The sequence below is a fragment of the Ailuropoda melanoleuca genome, chromosome 5 (genome assembly GCF_002007445.2).
Source record: "Ailuropoda melanoleuca isolate Jingjing chromosome 5, ASM200744v2, whole genome shotgun sequence".
Taxonomy (NCBI): Eukaryota; Metazoa; Chordata; class Mammalia; order Carnivora; family Ursidae; genus Ailuropoda; species Ailuropoda melanoleuca.
This window is the reverse complement of record NC_048222.1, coordinates 107,115,602-107,133,220: the sequence shown is the minus strand read 5'-3', so window position 1 is coordinate 107,133,220 and position 17,619 is coordinate 107,115,602. Positions and strand designations below refer to the sequence as shown.

General features: G+C 42.7%; 1 protein-coding gene across 4 annotated transcripts in view; it reads right to left on the bottom strand.

Annotated features, from left to right (window-relative positions):
• Positions 1-16,683, bottom strand: part of LOC117802419 (mineralocorticoid receptor) — a 188,140-nt gene extending 171,457 nt beyond the window's left edge. Inside the window, exons 1-2 of one of the 4 annotated variants that reach the window (XM_034661545.1) lie at positions 16,650-16,683; positions 7,052-8,810 (exon numbers count right to left, since the gene is read on the bottom strand). In XM_034661545.1, coding sequence (XP_034517436.1) covers positions 7,052-8,808 — 1,757 coding nt within the window. In that variant the 5' untranslated portion in view covers positions 8,809-8,810; positions 16,650-16,683. Of the gene's footprint in view, positions 1-7,051; positions 8,811-14,325; positions 14,719-15,012; positions 15,416-16,649 lie in introns of those variants that run through there. The other 3 variants (XM_034661544.1, XM_034661546.1, XM_034661543.1) reach the window with 3 other exon arrangements.
• Positions 16,684-17,619: the final 936 nt, after the last annotated feature.

Below are 17,619 nucleotides of genomic sequence, written 5' to 3'. Positions count from 1 at the left end.
TCAAACTTACATGTTGAGTTTTCCCTGATTTTCCACATACTTGACCCTCCCTCCATTTCTACAGAAGTATCAAGTGCTCTTTCTCTTCCTTCACACTCCAGTCCTCAAACCATTAGGCAAGACATAGCAAAGTAGAGATCCACAGTAGAGGGTAGGGTATGGACAGCTGTCATGGCCCATAGTGGGCCACCAAGCCCCAGGGTAGCTCTGATGCCCAGCGCTGGGTGGAGAGGAGGATTCATGTGTACACAAGGTCTAGTGCAGAGTACCAGAACCCAAGCAGGGAGAGGACAGCCCAGCAGGGGGAGTCTGTGCTGGAGTGGAATAAGGAGGGCATCTGTTGGGGGAATGTGGCCTTGTGACCCAGAACATGAGTTAGGCTCCAAGCATAGGCAGGAAGAGTATCTGTGGGAATGGGGACAGTCCTTGGAAAAATAGCTGACTCCAAGACTGGGGCAAAAAACAAACAAACAAACAAACAAGATGGGTCTAAAGCAAGTAACTTAATGTTAATTTCTTGATTTTGATGGTTGTATTGTGGCTATGTGAGAGAATGTTCTTCTTTATAATTCTTCATACTGGACTCGATTTTTTTTTAAGTTTGTGATTATTTCAAAAATAAAAAAAATTATACAAAAATCAACTCCTTCAAGAGCTGCTTCTGTAATATCTCACATCTGTGCCCTTTTTTTTCATTACTCTGGAGAGTCACGTTCCCATCCCCCTGTACTGTTGCAATAACTTCTTAACAAGGCTCCACCCCACAACCACTGCCTAATTAAGGTTTTTCCAAAGTGCACTTCAGCTCATGCCACTTCCCTGCTCCAACATTTCAATAGTTCCTCATTACCTACCAAATTAAGTACAAATTTCTTAGTGTGACTTTAAAGTTCCACTTACTTCCAGTTCCAACTAACTAACCTCTTCCAGGCTTTCTTCCCCCCAGTTCCCTGTGTCACAGTCAGCCATACAGCCTGACAACACTCAGTGTTTTCTGCCGATCTCTAAGTTTTGCTCATGTAACTCCCTCCATCAGGAAATGACCACTCCTACTCCCTGCAAAAATTTTAAGACTAAGGATAATATCAATTCTGACACCATCCCTCCCACCTCTCCATTTTCCAAAACTTGCCTACATAACCTTATACTGTCAGAATACCCAAAGTTGACTTTGCCCATTATAAACCTTATTTCATTTTATTTTAGATTATAATTTTTGTTTATGTCTCAACAACTCCTAATCTATAAGATGAGGATACATACCAATGAAGGAGTCCTCATTAATAAAATTAAATCACAGCCACAGTTATGAATTCAGATCACCAGTTATTAGCTCACTCTCTCTCCCTAGGGAATTTTTAAGTATTCAAATTACTTTGTGTTTGTTCTCTTTCCTTTCTTATACTAGACTTTTCTATTTCTTACATAAATATAAGGAATTTCTACCTCTTTTCTACAAAGGAATTTTGGCCTAGGCCTTACCACTGACAATCATAAATCCAGAGGTTTCCAGGCATCAATTAAGTAACAGGTGCTTATATGTAATTACATTTTAACTTCATCATTACTTTACTATATAAAGAACAAAATAAAACTCTTAAAACTGTAAACAAAGCCTATACTTGACAAGTTTAAAACTAGAAATTCTAAAATTTAAGATTAAGACCTATACATTTACCATACTTATATTTCCTGGGTTTTCACTAATAAACTTTGGAATGCAGTCCACAAAAATATACAGTTTAATGGCTATATTTAATTTTAATAATGAAGCAAATATTTTTCTCTTGATTTGAATTTAGTAAATGAAAGAAAAGATACATTATTTGGCAGGAGAGCTGAAATTCTACCAGATGAGTAGCATGAAACTAAAGCAATCGTTGAAAGCTTGGAAAAAAATATGATTTTGGAGGAAAAAACTGATGACATCAACGCATTAGGGGAAGTGAAGTGTTACTCCTAAATTACTTGTGATCAACATAACATCTGGTATTACTCTAAACATTACAAGTATAGAAAAGGTCAGACACATCCAGAATTTCAATAGTGCAAAAGGCATCAAATCTATAAATGCTACACCTCCACGTCCTAGTTTTAGCTCAACACTGTTGTACAGGCAAACAGCCTGAAGTTGAATAATTTGAGTTTATTTAACTGAAACCAGGGCTTTTATCTCCATTTTTTAAGTATAAAGTAAACAGTTCTAAGTATACTAATACTTTAGATGATAAAAGGTGGACGTACACAAAAACCTAGGACACTTGCAATGTTAAAAGCAAAATTTATCAAAGTGCGCTCTACATAGTGATTTATTCGTTAAAAAACACTAAGGGTTTTTTTTCAATAAAATTATCACTACTCTCACCAGAAATACCATAAATGAATGGAAGTGAATGAATCATCAGGAGAAGTAAGTCTCACTGTGAAATCATTTCTAAAAATATTATTTAGAATACTAACCGGGAGAAATTCTAGGTACACTAGCAATTTCAAAATCAAAATATTGTGAGACAAATAATAAGAGAAAGAAAATTCCATGTTTTCATTTCCAAATGACCTCAGTAATTCTTAATGATTTATTATAGTAAGCACCAATAATCTATCCAATTCTACGCCCCCCCCCAAATCATCATTCTTTCATACTTTGCATTACACAGAGAGATTTAGATCTCAATGGTTTACTCAGAAAGTTTGCTAAGAGACTGGGCAACTTTTGTAACTCCTTGAATTCTGAAGATTTTGCTTTATTACAGAAGGTGAGTTTTAAAAAACTCTAGGGACAATTGAAAAATAAAAAACAACTGTAGGTTATTTACTAAACTGTTTCCTTCTATCATGGGGAAAAAAAACCAGCACAGATTAAGATAAACACCTGATTACCTGTCTTGAAGCCTACCAGAATATGCCCTTTGAAACAGTGAACTGTATATTCAAAGGTCTAAGTCAATGTTAGTGCTGTGTTATGATGCTATCAAAGTGACTATGACCATGGCCATAAACATCAATGTTGTGTCAACAGAAAAACACTGCTTTCAAAAGAAAAGAGTGTAAATTAAAAGAATGAGGAATTCGTCATATCAAATTTTATAAAAGACCTGATTAAAAAAAACGACAACAACCACCTCTGCTTTTCAAAGTAAAATAACTCACCCCTACTTGCTTTTAAATGATAAATGACAATGACATTTTTCTATCCAGAACACCTTGGAAACTACAGAGCTATGCCTGTGATTCAAAAATACTTGAAACAAGATTAGCAAATATGTTAAAGGATAATCTATTTTGATTTTTAACATACAGAACTCCAAGGAATCTTCACAGCCATTTAATAGTTTTGCTGGCAGACCCTGGAGAGCATGGAGTTCAACACGGTCACTTTTTATGAAGAAACTGAGGCCCAGAGAAGCTGTGACTCACCAAGGTCACAGTTTTGTTTGTGTCCTAGCTGACAGGGAAACTCCAATCTACATGACACAACCAGGTCCAGTGTCCATCCTCAAAGCTTTACATTCAGCTTCTGTCATAATTTACTTTACACTTTGGTGGCCAGGCAATCCACTCACTAGAAATGATTAACAGACAGATGGCTTTCGTCACTGCTCTCACAGGATGCCCACAGACAGAGATGAGGACAACACACACTTCACAGCCATTACTCACTTCTATCAGCTTGAAAAATTAACTAGATGAGAATCATTTTTCTTATTTGAATAGAGTACTCCTTCCTCAGCATAATATTCAGTGAGGCTAACACAAATAAAATAATAACTTCTTTTTTCATTAACCTCTAATGGGTGTACAAAATAAAAGAGACCAGCAATTCTCAGCTTTTGGGTCTTAGGACATCTTTCCACTCTTAAAATGTACCGAGGATACCAAAAAGCTTTTGTTTATGTAAGTTAGATCTAATGGTATTTACCGTATTAGAAATTAAAACAAATATTCATTTTAAATCATTTAAAACTAAGAAGTCATTACATGTTAACAAAAGCGTATGTTTATGGGGGGAAAAAAACCTGTTTCCCAAAACAAAAAACTTGAGTGAGGAGAGTGGCTCTGTTTTACATTTTTGCAAGTCTATTGTCTCACTTAATAGAAGACAGCTGGATTTTCATATCTACTTCTGCATTCAATGTGTGGTGATAGGTTTTGGTTCAAGTGTGAAAAAAATCTGGTTTCACAGGGATATGTTGTTGGAAAAAGGACGAGCATTTTAATGGTCATTAGAGATAACTGCAGATGTGATTCTTTGATACTACATTGAAAACTGCCTGTGAGTAATTTCTTAACGGTTAGTTGCAACGTGGATCTGAAACAATATTAGTGAACTTTTCATACACTATTACATTAATAGCCACTGGTCTATCCTCCATTTTGAATGGATCATTTACCAATGCATGATCTTTCACTTCACTTCACGCATCTCCTTGAAAGGGTCTCAGGAATCCCAAACAACACTCTGAGACCTACTAAAAAACAGTTCAGAGTTCAATCTAAAGACAAAGGTTATTACGAAACCTAGGAACAGCCACACACTGCCTTGATCCTCCACAACCTGTAATTCTTTAATTTATTGCACATCCCCCAGAATGGGGTATCATCATCCCACATTAGGATATAGACCAAAAGGCTGGATTTTGATTCAAAAGACTAAAAAAGAGACCAGTGATGAAGCATGGATGAGGTTAAATTAAATATTATAACATATGGACTGAAATCTAGAAAATATCTAAATACCTTCTGATTCTTGAGCCTTTATTCTGAGAATGATCAAAACAAATAGGTTTGGATAATACTCACCAGAAAAAGCTGACAAGAATCAGTAAGCTGTAAGAGACTTCATAACATTAAAGCTTAACAATTAAAGTTTTTGGAAAACTTATACTAACTAGCATAATACCAACATGTACGTAAACAAAATGAACCCCCTCTGACTATATTAACACGTATGTAAAGAATTTTGGAATACTCTAGAAGAGACACTGAACAACACCTCCAGTGCCCACAAACGCAGAGTACGCTCAAGGTCACTGATTCATATTAATATGTTTAACACTTGAGTCACTAGAACATTGGGAGGGTCTTCAGGATTGAGTGTAAAACCTACAATTCCAATAGTAGAAACAGACTGCAGAACAAAGCAGAGAACTAACGATTTTATCTACTATATCTCTATTATTGCTACCAGGAATATCATTACCCAAAGCAATAGCCTTCAAAACTATAAAATAAGCAAATAAGTATGTAGTGGCAAACGTATGATGCATGCCTAACCATAAAAAATAACAGAGTTTAGCAAGAATTATCAACAAATACTAATTTCAACTACATATAAAATATTTCTTTAAACTATTTTGTAATTTCGTATAATGAAAACAAAACTAAAGGATATGAAAACTAAAGATTGTGCAAACTAATCAAATGTTAACAGTAAAACGTATATAAAACCTATTGCATACCAGATGGTATGCAAAATTAACTCAATTATCTTGACTACCTTTGAGATGGGTACTATTGAATTCTTCTTTCTTTTTTCTTTTTCCTCCAGATGAGAAAACTAAAAGCCCAGAGGTGAAGGGATATGCACAGGGACACAAAGCAATGAAGTGGCGGGGCTGGGATTTCAGCCAGGGCAGCCACACTCATAACTACCAGGCTGTACTCCCTCTTACTCGCTAAAAACATCACTTACAAAAATCACTTACAAAAATATCGACATCATGTGCAAAATCTCCTTCTCTTAAACAAAGCACTAGCAAGAGACCACGTGCTGAGTTTGTTTCTGATGAAAGCGATGCTATCTTAGCCTATCTTGCATTAGGGTTCAGAATTTAAGAGACAGAGGTAGTATCAGAATATGATCGTTCATGCTATCGAGGACTAAAATAATGTATCCTTTAATGAAATGTTTTCTTCCATAAAGGCAAGAGGGAGTGAGGCTTGAATCAATGACAAGGAAAAGAATGCACGAATTAAAGTTTTAGCTTTTGGCTCATAAGAAAATAGAATAGAAGGAGAAAGATACAGAAATACATGTAAATCCTATATTGTTAATGGGATGAACATATTTCCCACAACATAAGTTTTTAAGGAAAAAATCCACATATTCCTAAATGCCAAAGGAATGAACTATATCTAGGACATGTATTCTTTATATGTTCAATAAAGGGATCATTTATCACAACCACGTAATAAAAACAGTACTGAAGCAAAGTCCAATGCAATATTCATTGTATAACTTAGAACCACCCTTTAGTCATATCGAAAACCTCTTCCTTGTTTTTTCTAAATATATACAATATGCTATCTGCAAAAAGGAAAGTCAAGAGAGATATTTTACAGTATGTCTTCTTGAAGATCTTAATAGTTATACCAACTCAAAACTGCAGTGACATATTTCACTTCCAATATGAGTAAGAAAGAAAGACTGTCCACTTAGTAATTTCAGATGTGCTGAGTCTTTAAAAGACCTCAACAGTTAAGGAAATGATTTATTTGTACTGAAAACCATGACTTATACACAATTAACCTACAGAAAAGGACAAAGAGGGTGCAGAGCTTGTGGGTAACAGATTTGGGGTCCAATTTCATATTTCACAACTAATGAAGTGATTTTAAAAAAAAGCTAAGAAAAGGACTAAGTCCACAAAGAAACAAATTTAAAACAATTCTAGTGAACCAGTGTACAGCTAGAGAAAAAAGTAATCTGGCACTAGTCTGCTACAGTAAGTATAGTAACAGGCAGTAGAAAACAAACTTTTCCCAAACACCTACAACAGGCAATGTGGAAAGGGGGAGGGGATGCCCATATACGCTCCTTCACAATCAACACAAATATTTTCTAAAAGATTTTCAGAATTTTTTGTTTCTCTACTTCAAAAAAGCAGTAACACTATACCGACAAGGAAAGAGGGGGCACTACATGACCATGCTGAAAACAAAAATAAAACAGTAAACTGAAACGTGTTTAAATTTATCAACTGTAAATACTAACTTTTTCAACATTTTATAAAGCCATGATTTTCAAAAAAGGAGAAAAAAACCAACTTACCTTGTTACATTTTCTGGAATGTATTCTAGAACTGGATATCCATCACTTCTTCTAGATGACAGGTCGCCATGTGATTTCCATGACTCCACTAATGTATTAACGGGAGGAAAGGAACTCAGGTGTTGGAAAGATTGGTCTCTAGCCGATCGTGATAAAGATATTGTACCTTGAGCACCAATCCTGTAGTGAAAGGACTGTCCACCTGAATTCACACCAACAATAGCAGATGAAGGGATGCTGGCCTCTGGGTAATAGCTCCCATCATCCGGTTCCTGTTTAATACCCATGGGGAATCCGCTGCCTTCACAGTTACCATCGAAGCCGGGCACAGGTGGTCCTAAAATTCCTGATAGAGAATAATAGTCTTTATCATCCATAAAGGAAAAATATGAGCCATCCATAAATGGAAATGGGTTTACCGTTGGATTCCCTTTAAAAGAGGTGCCTGAACATGAATGCTTGGTTGATTCTTGCTTTATTGGTACTGAGAATGGGGAATCAGAATTTATTTTGCTATTTCCTCCCAGACATGAGCTGCTAAAAGCTCCATCTGGCTCCGGTTTTATGTACTGGACAATGTTAAGCTGGCCAGTCACACCATTGGAGATGGCATTCTCTACTTCCTCACTCTTTGGAAAGGGGACCTCTTGAGCACCCTTCTCCTGTGTGTCTGGACTAGGAACCACATCCCGGGCTGCACTAGATCCAGCGGGGGTGCCAGAAGCAGTGTAGCTGAAGGCATTGTTCACAGGGCTACAGATAGATCCCACAGTACTAGCAGTTGGACTGGAGAGCGTGGATCTGTTATTCGTGTTGGAAGGGCTGGAAACAGAGCACCTTGAGTTGTTGATGTTTGCAGGGCTAGACACAGAGGATCGCAGAGTGACATTATTAGGACTGGAGACCGGAGATTTTACGCTGCAATGACTCGGAGGGCTGGATATTGGGGATTTCATGCTACTTAATGGACTTGAGAGAGGAGAGCCCACATTGCTGGCATGTGCTGGGCTGTGCGACCTGGAGCCTCGATTTTCAACATTAGGGGAGCATGTCAAAGGAGTCCCCTGGGTGATAGGGCTGTGCACTGTGAAACTGCCAAAGCTGGCAGAGGTGGAGGACACAGAGCTGATTCCAGCAGGGCTGCAGACTGAAGACGTCATGTTCAGAGGGCTGCAAACAGATGGGCTCTTCTCATGACACATAATAGGGCTTTTAACAATGGCACGCATGACCCCACCATTCACAGAGCTCCCAGAGTCAGACATGAAGGATCTCAAGGGCCTGTTCACACCACCTAGAGTGGAAGGATGATGGCCATTTTCTTTGTAAAACTTCACCAGCTGTTCAACATTTTGATAAATCTTTGCTGGACTCATGTTTCCTTGTTGGTTCTGCTGATCATAGGTGTAGTCAGCATCTCTTACGGAATCCATGTATAAACCCATGGACTCAGCTACAGTTGCTGAAAGTTCCTTAGACTCCAGCTCAGTTTTAATATCAGATGTTAAAATCCCAGACCGATTATTTTCTTGCTGAAGGCAAGGGAGTAGTTCGTGTTTTTCTTTGCTGCTTCCTTGAGTACTGTTGTTTGGAATAGCACCGGAAACACAGCTTACATTGACAATCTCCATGTAGTTATTCTCATCGGTCCTCTCTGTAGGTCCCAGGGAAGAATGTTCCACAGCCTGAGAAACTTGACCCCACCGTCTTTCCATATCTAGACCTTCAGGGAGACTGTGGTAGCCTTTGGTCTCCATAGCTAACAAATAAATTTATATTAAAAAATTGAATTAGAGTCATTTATAGAATATTGTTCTAGAAGACATTCTAAAATTCCATTTACTAAGCTATATGTACATATTCTACTTATTATAAGCAATACTTCTCGTTATATTAAAATTGTTACTTTTTTTTTTAAGATTTTATTTATTCATTTGACATAGACAGAGACAGCCAGCGAGAGAGGGAACAGAAACAGGGGGAGTGGGAGAGGGAGAAGCAGGCCTCCAGCGGAGGAACCTGACGTGGGGCTCGATCCCAGAACTCCGGGATCACGCCCTGAGCTGAAGGCAGACGCCCAACGCCTGAGCCACCCAGGCGCCCCTAAAATTGTTATCTTTGTAGGTGCTATTATAACAGTACCGACTATAACTTGTCCAAAAGCTAGACTATAAGCAGCAATCACACAAAATTATTTTTCATCCAAATAAAAGCAACATGTATGCTATAATACAGCCTTTAGATTTACAAAGACTATCTATAAACGTTAACTTATTTAATATTCAGAGTAATCCTGGGGACTGATGACGCAGATAAGGAGGAAAGGAAGGGCTTAGTGATGTGGGTGACTTGCCCAAGGTCAAAGACGTGATAAGTGATGAAGTTGGGTTTAAATCTAAATCTTCTAACTCCAAAAACCTTGGAGTCTTTCAAACATACAGAAGCTGCTTTTCATATCTAATACATGGCTTTATTAAAAACCATACGAAAATGCAATCAATGTTACCATTTCTCAATATGAAATTAAAGTTATCAAGTGAATTATCACAGAAAAAATAATTATTTTTTAAAAAAATAAGATTTTCTTAAAATGGATTAGTGATGCAGATAACGTAATGTCAGTTCTGAAAAGTAAAGATTCCTGTCTCCTGATTAATTAAGATGGTCCACAGCTCCATAGAGAGGCAGCAGGACAACTCGGGAATGTCAGCACTAGATTCTCCGTATTTCAATGCTGGCAGGGACTCTGACACGCATCCTTACGTAGTGGTACCTCTGCTATAAAGACTTCCAGCAGAGACAGTTTTATTTTCAACAGTAAATGGAGGAAGTCTGAGATGAGTCCTGACAATTTATGTGTTCATTCATTCAACAAATATTTACCAAGTGTGTGCTACATCCTGAGCCTACAACCAGTCATTGAATCTATAGTGATAAACAAAACAGGCACAGTCCTCATCCTCGGGGGCCCACAGGTTTTCTTAGATATATAATCTTATCTACTGGCTCTCTATATAAATTTATTTCAGAGACAAAATAATTATAATAGGTTATATTTACATAATCCTATGCAGTATATAATTCGATGCCACATCATAAGCCTCTTATTTACCCTAATAACCCTATATGATTGATTAAAGTATTATCAAAATGATACATTGGGGAAACGGAGGCATAGGCCATATAGCTGTGTGGCAGAGCTGGAATTTGATTCCAGGTCTCTCTGTACACCAAGGTATCTCAACCTTGGTACTACCAACATTTTGGGCCTGATAATTCTTTGTGGTGAAGGTCTGTCCATGCATTGTAAGGTGTTTAGCAATATCCCTGACACCTACCCACTAAATGCAAGTAGCACTCCCAATATCCAGCTATGACAACCAAAAATATCTCCAGACATTGCCAAATGCCCCCTGCTTTGAGAACCACCACTCTACAAAGAAACATATCTTAAAGAATATTAACTCATTCTTAGTAAAAATTTCATTTGTACATTTTAATATACAAAACTGCTAAAATCATTATGTATGCATTTTTCAAATCCTTTCATGTGTGTCAACAATCCATGACCCAAATAAGAGTCTGATGCAGTTTCTGTAGTTCTGTGCACCAATATTACTTTAGGCCTCTCATCCTTTTCCCCCTTGGCCACTCACTACCCCCCCATCCTCCCTAGCTGCCCCTCAGGAAAAGAGACTAGGAAGTCCTTCTGCTACAGAACTTATATTAATTAACACAGAAAAATAATAGAATGGCTCTACTAAATAAATTGGCAATAGATGTCACAAGGCTCTAAAATGACAGGTAATGCCTAAATTGTCTAAGTATTGTAATTACCTCTTACTTCTCTGTATTCACACGACATTTTAAGTTCTCAGGAGGCAGAAACTTTATCAATTTCACCACTGCATCCCAAGCAGATAGCCCAGTACAAATAAAAAAATGTTAACTCTTATAATCAATACCCAATTTGTGAATACTAAAATCTAGTATGTAACCTTTTATTTAAAGAACATTATTCTATAAATTCCTAATCAAAAGTCAATCACAAAACATGGGCAAATAAATCAAATTACAACAGCTGAGGTGTTTATCTGGTAATTCCAGCCAAAAAATTTAGTGTGGATAAAAGACAAGTTGAAATACATATACAAACATACACACACATACATATATACACACACACACACATATATATGGGACTTAAACTGCTAATAGTGACCTTTTTTCCTACTTTACTGAAAAACCATTTAGCTGTAACCATAGGTTGCAAAATATAAGTATTCTGTGCTGCTTCTTCTACCGAAGAATATTCTGTGCTCCCCATACCAAACTTGAATAGATGTGCATCTAAGATACAGATGTTTTAGGTTCAAATTCACTAAACACCACAAGAAACATGTCTATTCATGTCCAAAACTTCTTCTGTTTCTGAACATCTGTGTATCACCTCCCCCACCTGCCGCCCTGAACCCTGTCCATAAACCCATATTCCCTGTCTTGGTGAACTGCACCACCCTCTGCCCTAATGCCTACAGGTCACCCTTGTCTAGGGCCCCTTGCCAAAGGCCTCCAAAGTCTCCAGCCTCCCCACCTTCCACCTACAGTTTCCTTCCTCATCTCCAATCCCCCCCCCCACATCCACCCTAAGCAACAGTCTGAAAGGAGAATCCCTAACTCCAGATCCTTCTCCAAAAATCCATCCTCCAAACGTTCTCTTGGAAAGGATGATCACTTACTGCTTTTTTGAAGTTTCACAGTATAAATCTGCATGCTAAACTTCTGAGAAGTTTTACAGCGCAGAAACCTGTTTCCTTTTTATTCCAGCGTCCTCTAAATAACTTGGCCACTGCCCCCTTTTTCCACAACAACTACTAATATTCTAAGGGATGCCTTTCATCACTCTGCCCTAAAACAGGAGCCAAATCTCAGACTCGTGAGGCTACATGAAGATTCTAAGAGAATCTACATGGGAGATAGTAGGCAAGTACAATCTTAAAGTACTCTACAAGGAAGCACCTTATCACTAACATCATGCAGCTGATCACAACTTTCCAAGTCCTGTTTGGCTAGCCTTTAACTCTTAACAATAATATAAAACAGCCTGCATTTCACCATGTTATTGACAGGGCTATCATTAAAGAATTTGCAAAAGGCTTTGCAGAAATCTAAATTAGCTCTGTGTAAGGTATTGTCTTCACCTACCAACTTTAAATGCACTTCTCAACAAAGAAAATAAAGGTTGGCAACTGTCAGGCACAAAAGAATAGAGGACATCTAGCATCCGCAAGGATTCCACTGCAAACATTTTTAAAGATCAGAGTTTTAAAAAACTTAGGAGTATTAAAATATTTTACGCTGAGTTCCCATTATTTTAATCAGTCTTCTCTGTAAACAAATAGATTAAGCATTTATTTCCTAGTCCAGAAAAGCCAGGTTGTCTTTTTGGAAGTGGCATAATAACCACGGCTTGAGTAGAATTTCAGTTAACCTGAACTTACTAATAAAAACTGAAAATACTAGTTGTTGATTATACTCCTCATAGAACTTAATACCCAGAGGGTAAAGGAAAAGTTTTTGTTACTAAAGTATATGATGAAGCAGACACTTCATGTATACATATCTAACTTATATTAAATCAGACTTGTCTCCCTTACAGCAGAAACTATAACACAGGCTCTCGAGACAAAGACAAAAACCATTATGACCCTTTAATTTTCATGCAAATGGCCTCCCCCAAAACATAAAGGAAATTTCACAAAAGTAAGGAAGACTGCTGACAAAAGTTCTACCTTAAGCCATTCAAATGCTCTTAAACACTATTTTTGCAAAGGAAAAACCTGACTTTAAAATTTGATGTTTTACAGTCTGTGTAAAATTGCGCTTTTCCATAAGGAAATAGGTTTTTTTTTTTCAGGAATATTAACAAAGATTCTTGTGAATTTGTATTTTGTCTGAAAACACTTTCACTTTTAATATCCCCCAAAACACAGTCCCATTTAAAACGTATCATTTTCTATAGTTATTTCACTGTCATAAGGCATCTTAAAGACAGAACCTTAAGAATTTCACAATTTTCACTGGTTGCATCGCTGTGAAAGTTTGCTGTATGTAACTATTTTTTGTCATACCTACTACAGAACTATTATTATGTTCTCCTCTTTTATACATGAGGTAAATGATAGAAACCTGCCCAAGGTCACCTAAGAGCAGGAGAACCAGTTAGAACTGAGCACACCTGATTTCTATTCACTCACCTAATTCACTGAGCCACCTGATCTTTCCAAAATCCCCAAGCCAAACTATGTCTCCCTTAAAGAAAAAAGCTCCCCTTTATTTTTTCTAAAACTTCTATCCTCAGGCATTTCAATGATAGTGTGCCATGAACTCAAACATTAAATTAAAACTTCACAGAACTTCACAGATGGAGAATGCTGTTATCATTACTATGTAAATACCATCAATAACAGCACATATAGAAATGGCCATACAAATGTTAAAAAGCAATTTAAGTTCATTAGAAATTCACCGCTTTCAAAAACATGTCTGCTATCAAACAAAACTTTTTCTAACTTCTAGGTTATAATAAACAGTTAAAACTGATGGTGCCATAAACCATTATAATTTAAACCTAGTCTTTTAAAATTCAGTAGGAAAAGCCATGCACCTAAGTTCAGTATAGTAAGGTACGGATGACACCAAAAAGAAGCTTCATCCTTTCTTCCCTGCCTGTGGAAATCAGTTGGATTTCCAACAGATGACACAGAAAGCATTAGCCTCTCTCAAGAGTTTTAGAAATACTAGGGAACGGGAAATGCACGAATTTCCAGAGTCCTCTTCTTACAGGTTACATCAGGATCTGTATCTCCTTCAACTGCCCTTATTCGCTACACCTCCAGCTAAGATTTGGGTGCTTCCGCAATTGATAGAGGAAAGAAATATTATGCAAACGTCCTTTAAAAATTGTAGAAGGAAAACGATCCGAAATTCATCCTTGGGGAAAGGGAAGGGAGGTAGACCTCCCACTGCCAAAGGCGGTTGAAAGCTGCTCGTTACAGGGCATTTATCCAAAGTGGCCAAACTTTCCCAAAATAGTCCTCTGGCGGCCAAAGGGGGTAAAAAGTGGAAAACCAAAACAAAACAACAAGCACACAGCACCATACTGACTGTGCCTCCGGATTACGCAGCCACTTCTCCCTGCAAAGTGCACGCTCCCGCGCCGCGGCCGCAAGCCGAGTCCGGCAAGCGGCGCCCCGCGGCGCACCCCTACACACCTGCCTCGGCCGGGGTCCGTCTCTCGGCGTCTACCTGTTGCAGCGCTCGCCAACGCCACGACACCCCTGCTGCGGAGCCCCCCTAAATCCAACCACATCCAGGCCAGCGAGTGCCGCTCTCCCTGCAGCGAGAGAGCCCTGAGGCAGCAACGCTCTTGCACCCAGGTGACTGCACGGGCTTCCTCCGAGCAGCCTGAAGTTGGCTTGCGTCTCCCCGGTCCAATGACACCCCGGGCGCTGAGGGGCGGAGAGGAGGGGGCAGGGCCAGGGCCAGGGCCAGGGCCAGGGCGGGCGAAGTGGGAAGGGAGAGAGGGAGAGAGGGCGGGCGAAAGCCCGGAGGGGGAGTGGGCCAGCTCCAGGGCCGGGGTGGTCACATGTCCAGATAAAGTTCAGGTTGCTATCCCGCCCCCCTGAGCCCTTTCTATTGGCCCGGAGGGAAGCAAGGCTCCACGCTGCACAGGTCAGGCGGGCTTCTCATTGGATAATCCCGGCTGTCAGTCACCAGGAGGGCGACATGACTGATACAAAGTTGCTGCGACACAGCCTAGACTCGGCAGCTCCCTTAAAGCCGCAGCCACGGCGGGTGTTTGGAGTGCCGGGCAGCAGCTACGACACTGGGCTCTTGGCACCATCCACACGCTGCCCCCGCCCCTCTCGCTTGACTGCCCCAAACTTGCTCGCGCCCACCTGACTCTCCTCCTGGCCGACCTCAGGCTATCTGGAAAGACGTGAAAAGTGTGGTGACGCGGAAGAAGTCGGGTTTTCCGAGATCCAGTCAAGGTGTTGTTCCCTCATGCTCTCCACCTGCAGCGCCAGGTGAGCGGCAGCCCTGGCCCAGGCACCGCCCACAGCGTCCGCGCGCAAGGGAGGACTCCTAGTGGGCTTTACCCGACCCCCGAGGTTCCTCTCCCCGCCCCTTTCCTCGGTCTTGCGAGTTACCTCTCAGCAGAGCAGCCGCAGCGTCGCTGCCAGCGAGCAAAAGGATCACGTTCCCACACGATTTGAATTTCCTTGTTTTAACCGTGCAGGAAAAGCGGGTGATTTTCAGCGCAGCCAAAGCCCTTTAAACGCAGCCTCTCTCCCTCTCCCTCCCCACCCCAATCAAAAAAAAAAAAAAAAAAAAAAAAAAAGTGCCAGGGTCAAGGGCTGCCGCTCTCCTTTATGATTTTGTTGGTGCATTTATTAGTTTAGTATTGGATTTTTCCACTAGCTCAATTTGAAAGCTTACCATCGAGGATATTCACTTCTTTATAATGGGTGGGTGAGGGTGCACATAATTGGGAGAAACGCACAGGAGAGGAAAGGAATCAAAGTGTTTTCTAAGGATCGAGTGTCTGCAAGAAGAAATTTCGGTTTCCCTCCAACCGCCCCCACCTCGACTCTCCTCTCGCCCACCCAAACGCTGTAGTTACTAAGCAAAAGGAAGGGCTTCTTAACTTTGATTTCTAAGGACTTTGAGGCTCCGCGTCTGAGGCTCCGTTTTGGGCGCCCGGCTGGCCCGGAGTCAGCACCAGTGACGTACAAACCTAAATCTGGTCCCCCGGCCCTTGGCGACCCGAAGCCCGGTGGTGGCAGCTGTGCAGCCTCCCGCCTCACCCTTGCCTCGCACCCGCCAAAGTCAGAGGGCGGGGGGTTCACCCTGCCTGTGCCCAAAGGCCCCTCCTCTTTTTACAGTAATTAAGCTTCGGGATTCCAGACCCCGAACCCAAGAAGACTCGAATTCGCCGTCGCTCCAGGTAGGGAACTCCCTGGCGGCGGGGCCGACTCCGGTGCTCAGCAGTCCCCTGCGCGGAGCGGCCCCCGGGACCCCGCAGCCGGGAGTCCCCGCCAAGCGTCCCAACTTTCCCGCGGGGCCCGCCGTCACGCGCGCTCTCGGGGCCAGGCTAGCAATCTGGCATCGATCGCACCCGGGCCGAGCACGGGCGGCAGGCAGGACCGAGGGGAGTCCCGGACCTAGCTAGCGCCGGGGCAGGCGAGGAGGCGGCGGCTCAGACAGCGTTGACAATTTATTCATTATTAAAGGAATGGACGTGTCTCTTTTACTAAGTTTTTACCTCCTTTACGGAGGGCCGGTCTTGCCCTGGATCTCAGCTTCTTGCAAAATCTAGGTTAGATTTTGCAGGAACAGCCGCCGCGACCGCTCGCCTGCCGCCCAGCACCCCTGCCCGGAGGCGGCCGGCGGGCACCTAGTCTCATGCCCACAGCCCACCTCGGTTCGCCCACCCGCGCCCTCTACGCGGACCCTGCCTTCCCCAGGGCCGCCCCTGCACTCCCCGGGCCCCCTCCCGCCGCTGTCAGCGCAAAGTGACTGTCGCTGCACTCACCTTTTCTAGGACATGGTGGGGAAAGCTGGGGCGCGGGGCGGGGGGTGGGGTGGGGTAGGGGNGGCGGGGGGTGGGGTGGGGTAGGGGTGAGGGCAGCGAGACTCCCGCCGCCGCCGCCGCCGCCGCCGCCACCAGCGAGTCCAATATTAGCAGATCGGCGGTAAGGATGGAGAGGATGATAATCCCGGCAGTCGCCCTACTGACGGTGGGTAGAGCAATAGACCAGTAGTGTTGTTACCCCGCAGGAGGCGAGGCGGCGGCGCCAAATCGCGCAGAAGGGGACGCGGGCGCCCGCCCGCCCCTAGCAGCGGCGGCCCGGCCTCAAGCGGGCCCTTCTCCCGGGGCTGCTGGTCTCCCGGGCGTTGACGGCGGCGGCCCTGGAAGCCGGGAAGTACGGCGGGATAATTCCGCGCCTGAGCCCCGCAGCGCGCCTCTCCGCGCCCCCTCTTCGGGCCTGGGGTGGCCGGTGACAGCTCGGGCGGCCGAGCGTGTGTGTCTGTGTGTATGTGAGGGGGTGACCGCAGGGGGAGCCCGCGGTGCCGCGGCCCCCTCCCCGGGTCACACCCTCAGCCGCGGGAGGAGGCTGCAAAGCGTCCAGCCACCAGCTGGTGGGAAATCGGGATGGGGGCGCCGGTGGCTGGTTGCCCTCTCACCCTGGCCCCCGGCAGCAAGGAGGCCGAGGGAAAACAGCACCCCCAATGCACGTAACCCTCCCTCCACCACTTCCCACGTCCTCCCAAAGTCAGGGCCTGAGCTCGCGCCCCGGCCTCAGGTGCAGTCCCCACCCGCGGAGGGCAGCACTGGCTGGGGACCACGCGCGGGGGGCGGGAGTGAAAAGTTTCTTTTCCTGCTCCCTCGCCGCCCACCCAGTGAGGCTGCTCCTCTCCCCCTCTCCTCCGGCTTGCGGCGCCTTTGCCCCACCCCCACGGGGGGGGCGCCGAGGAAGGACCGGTGGCTGCGCGTGGGGGCG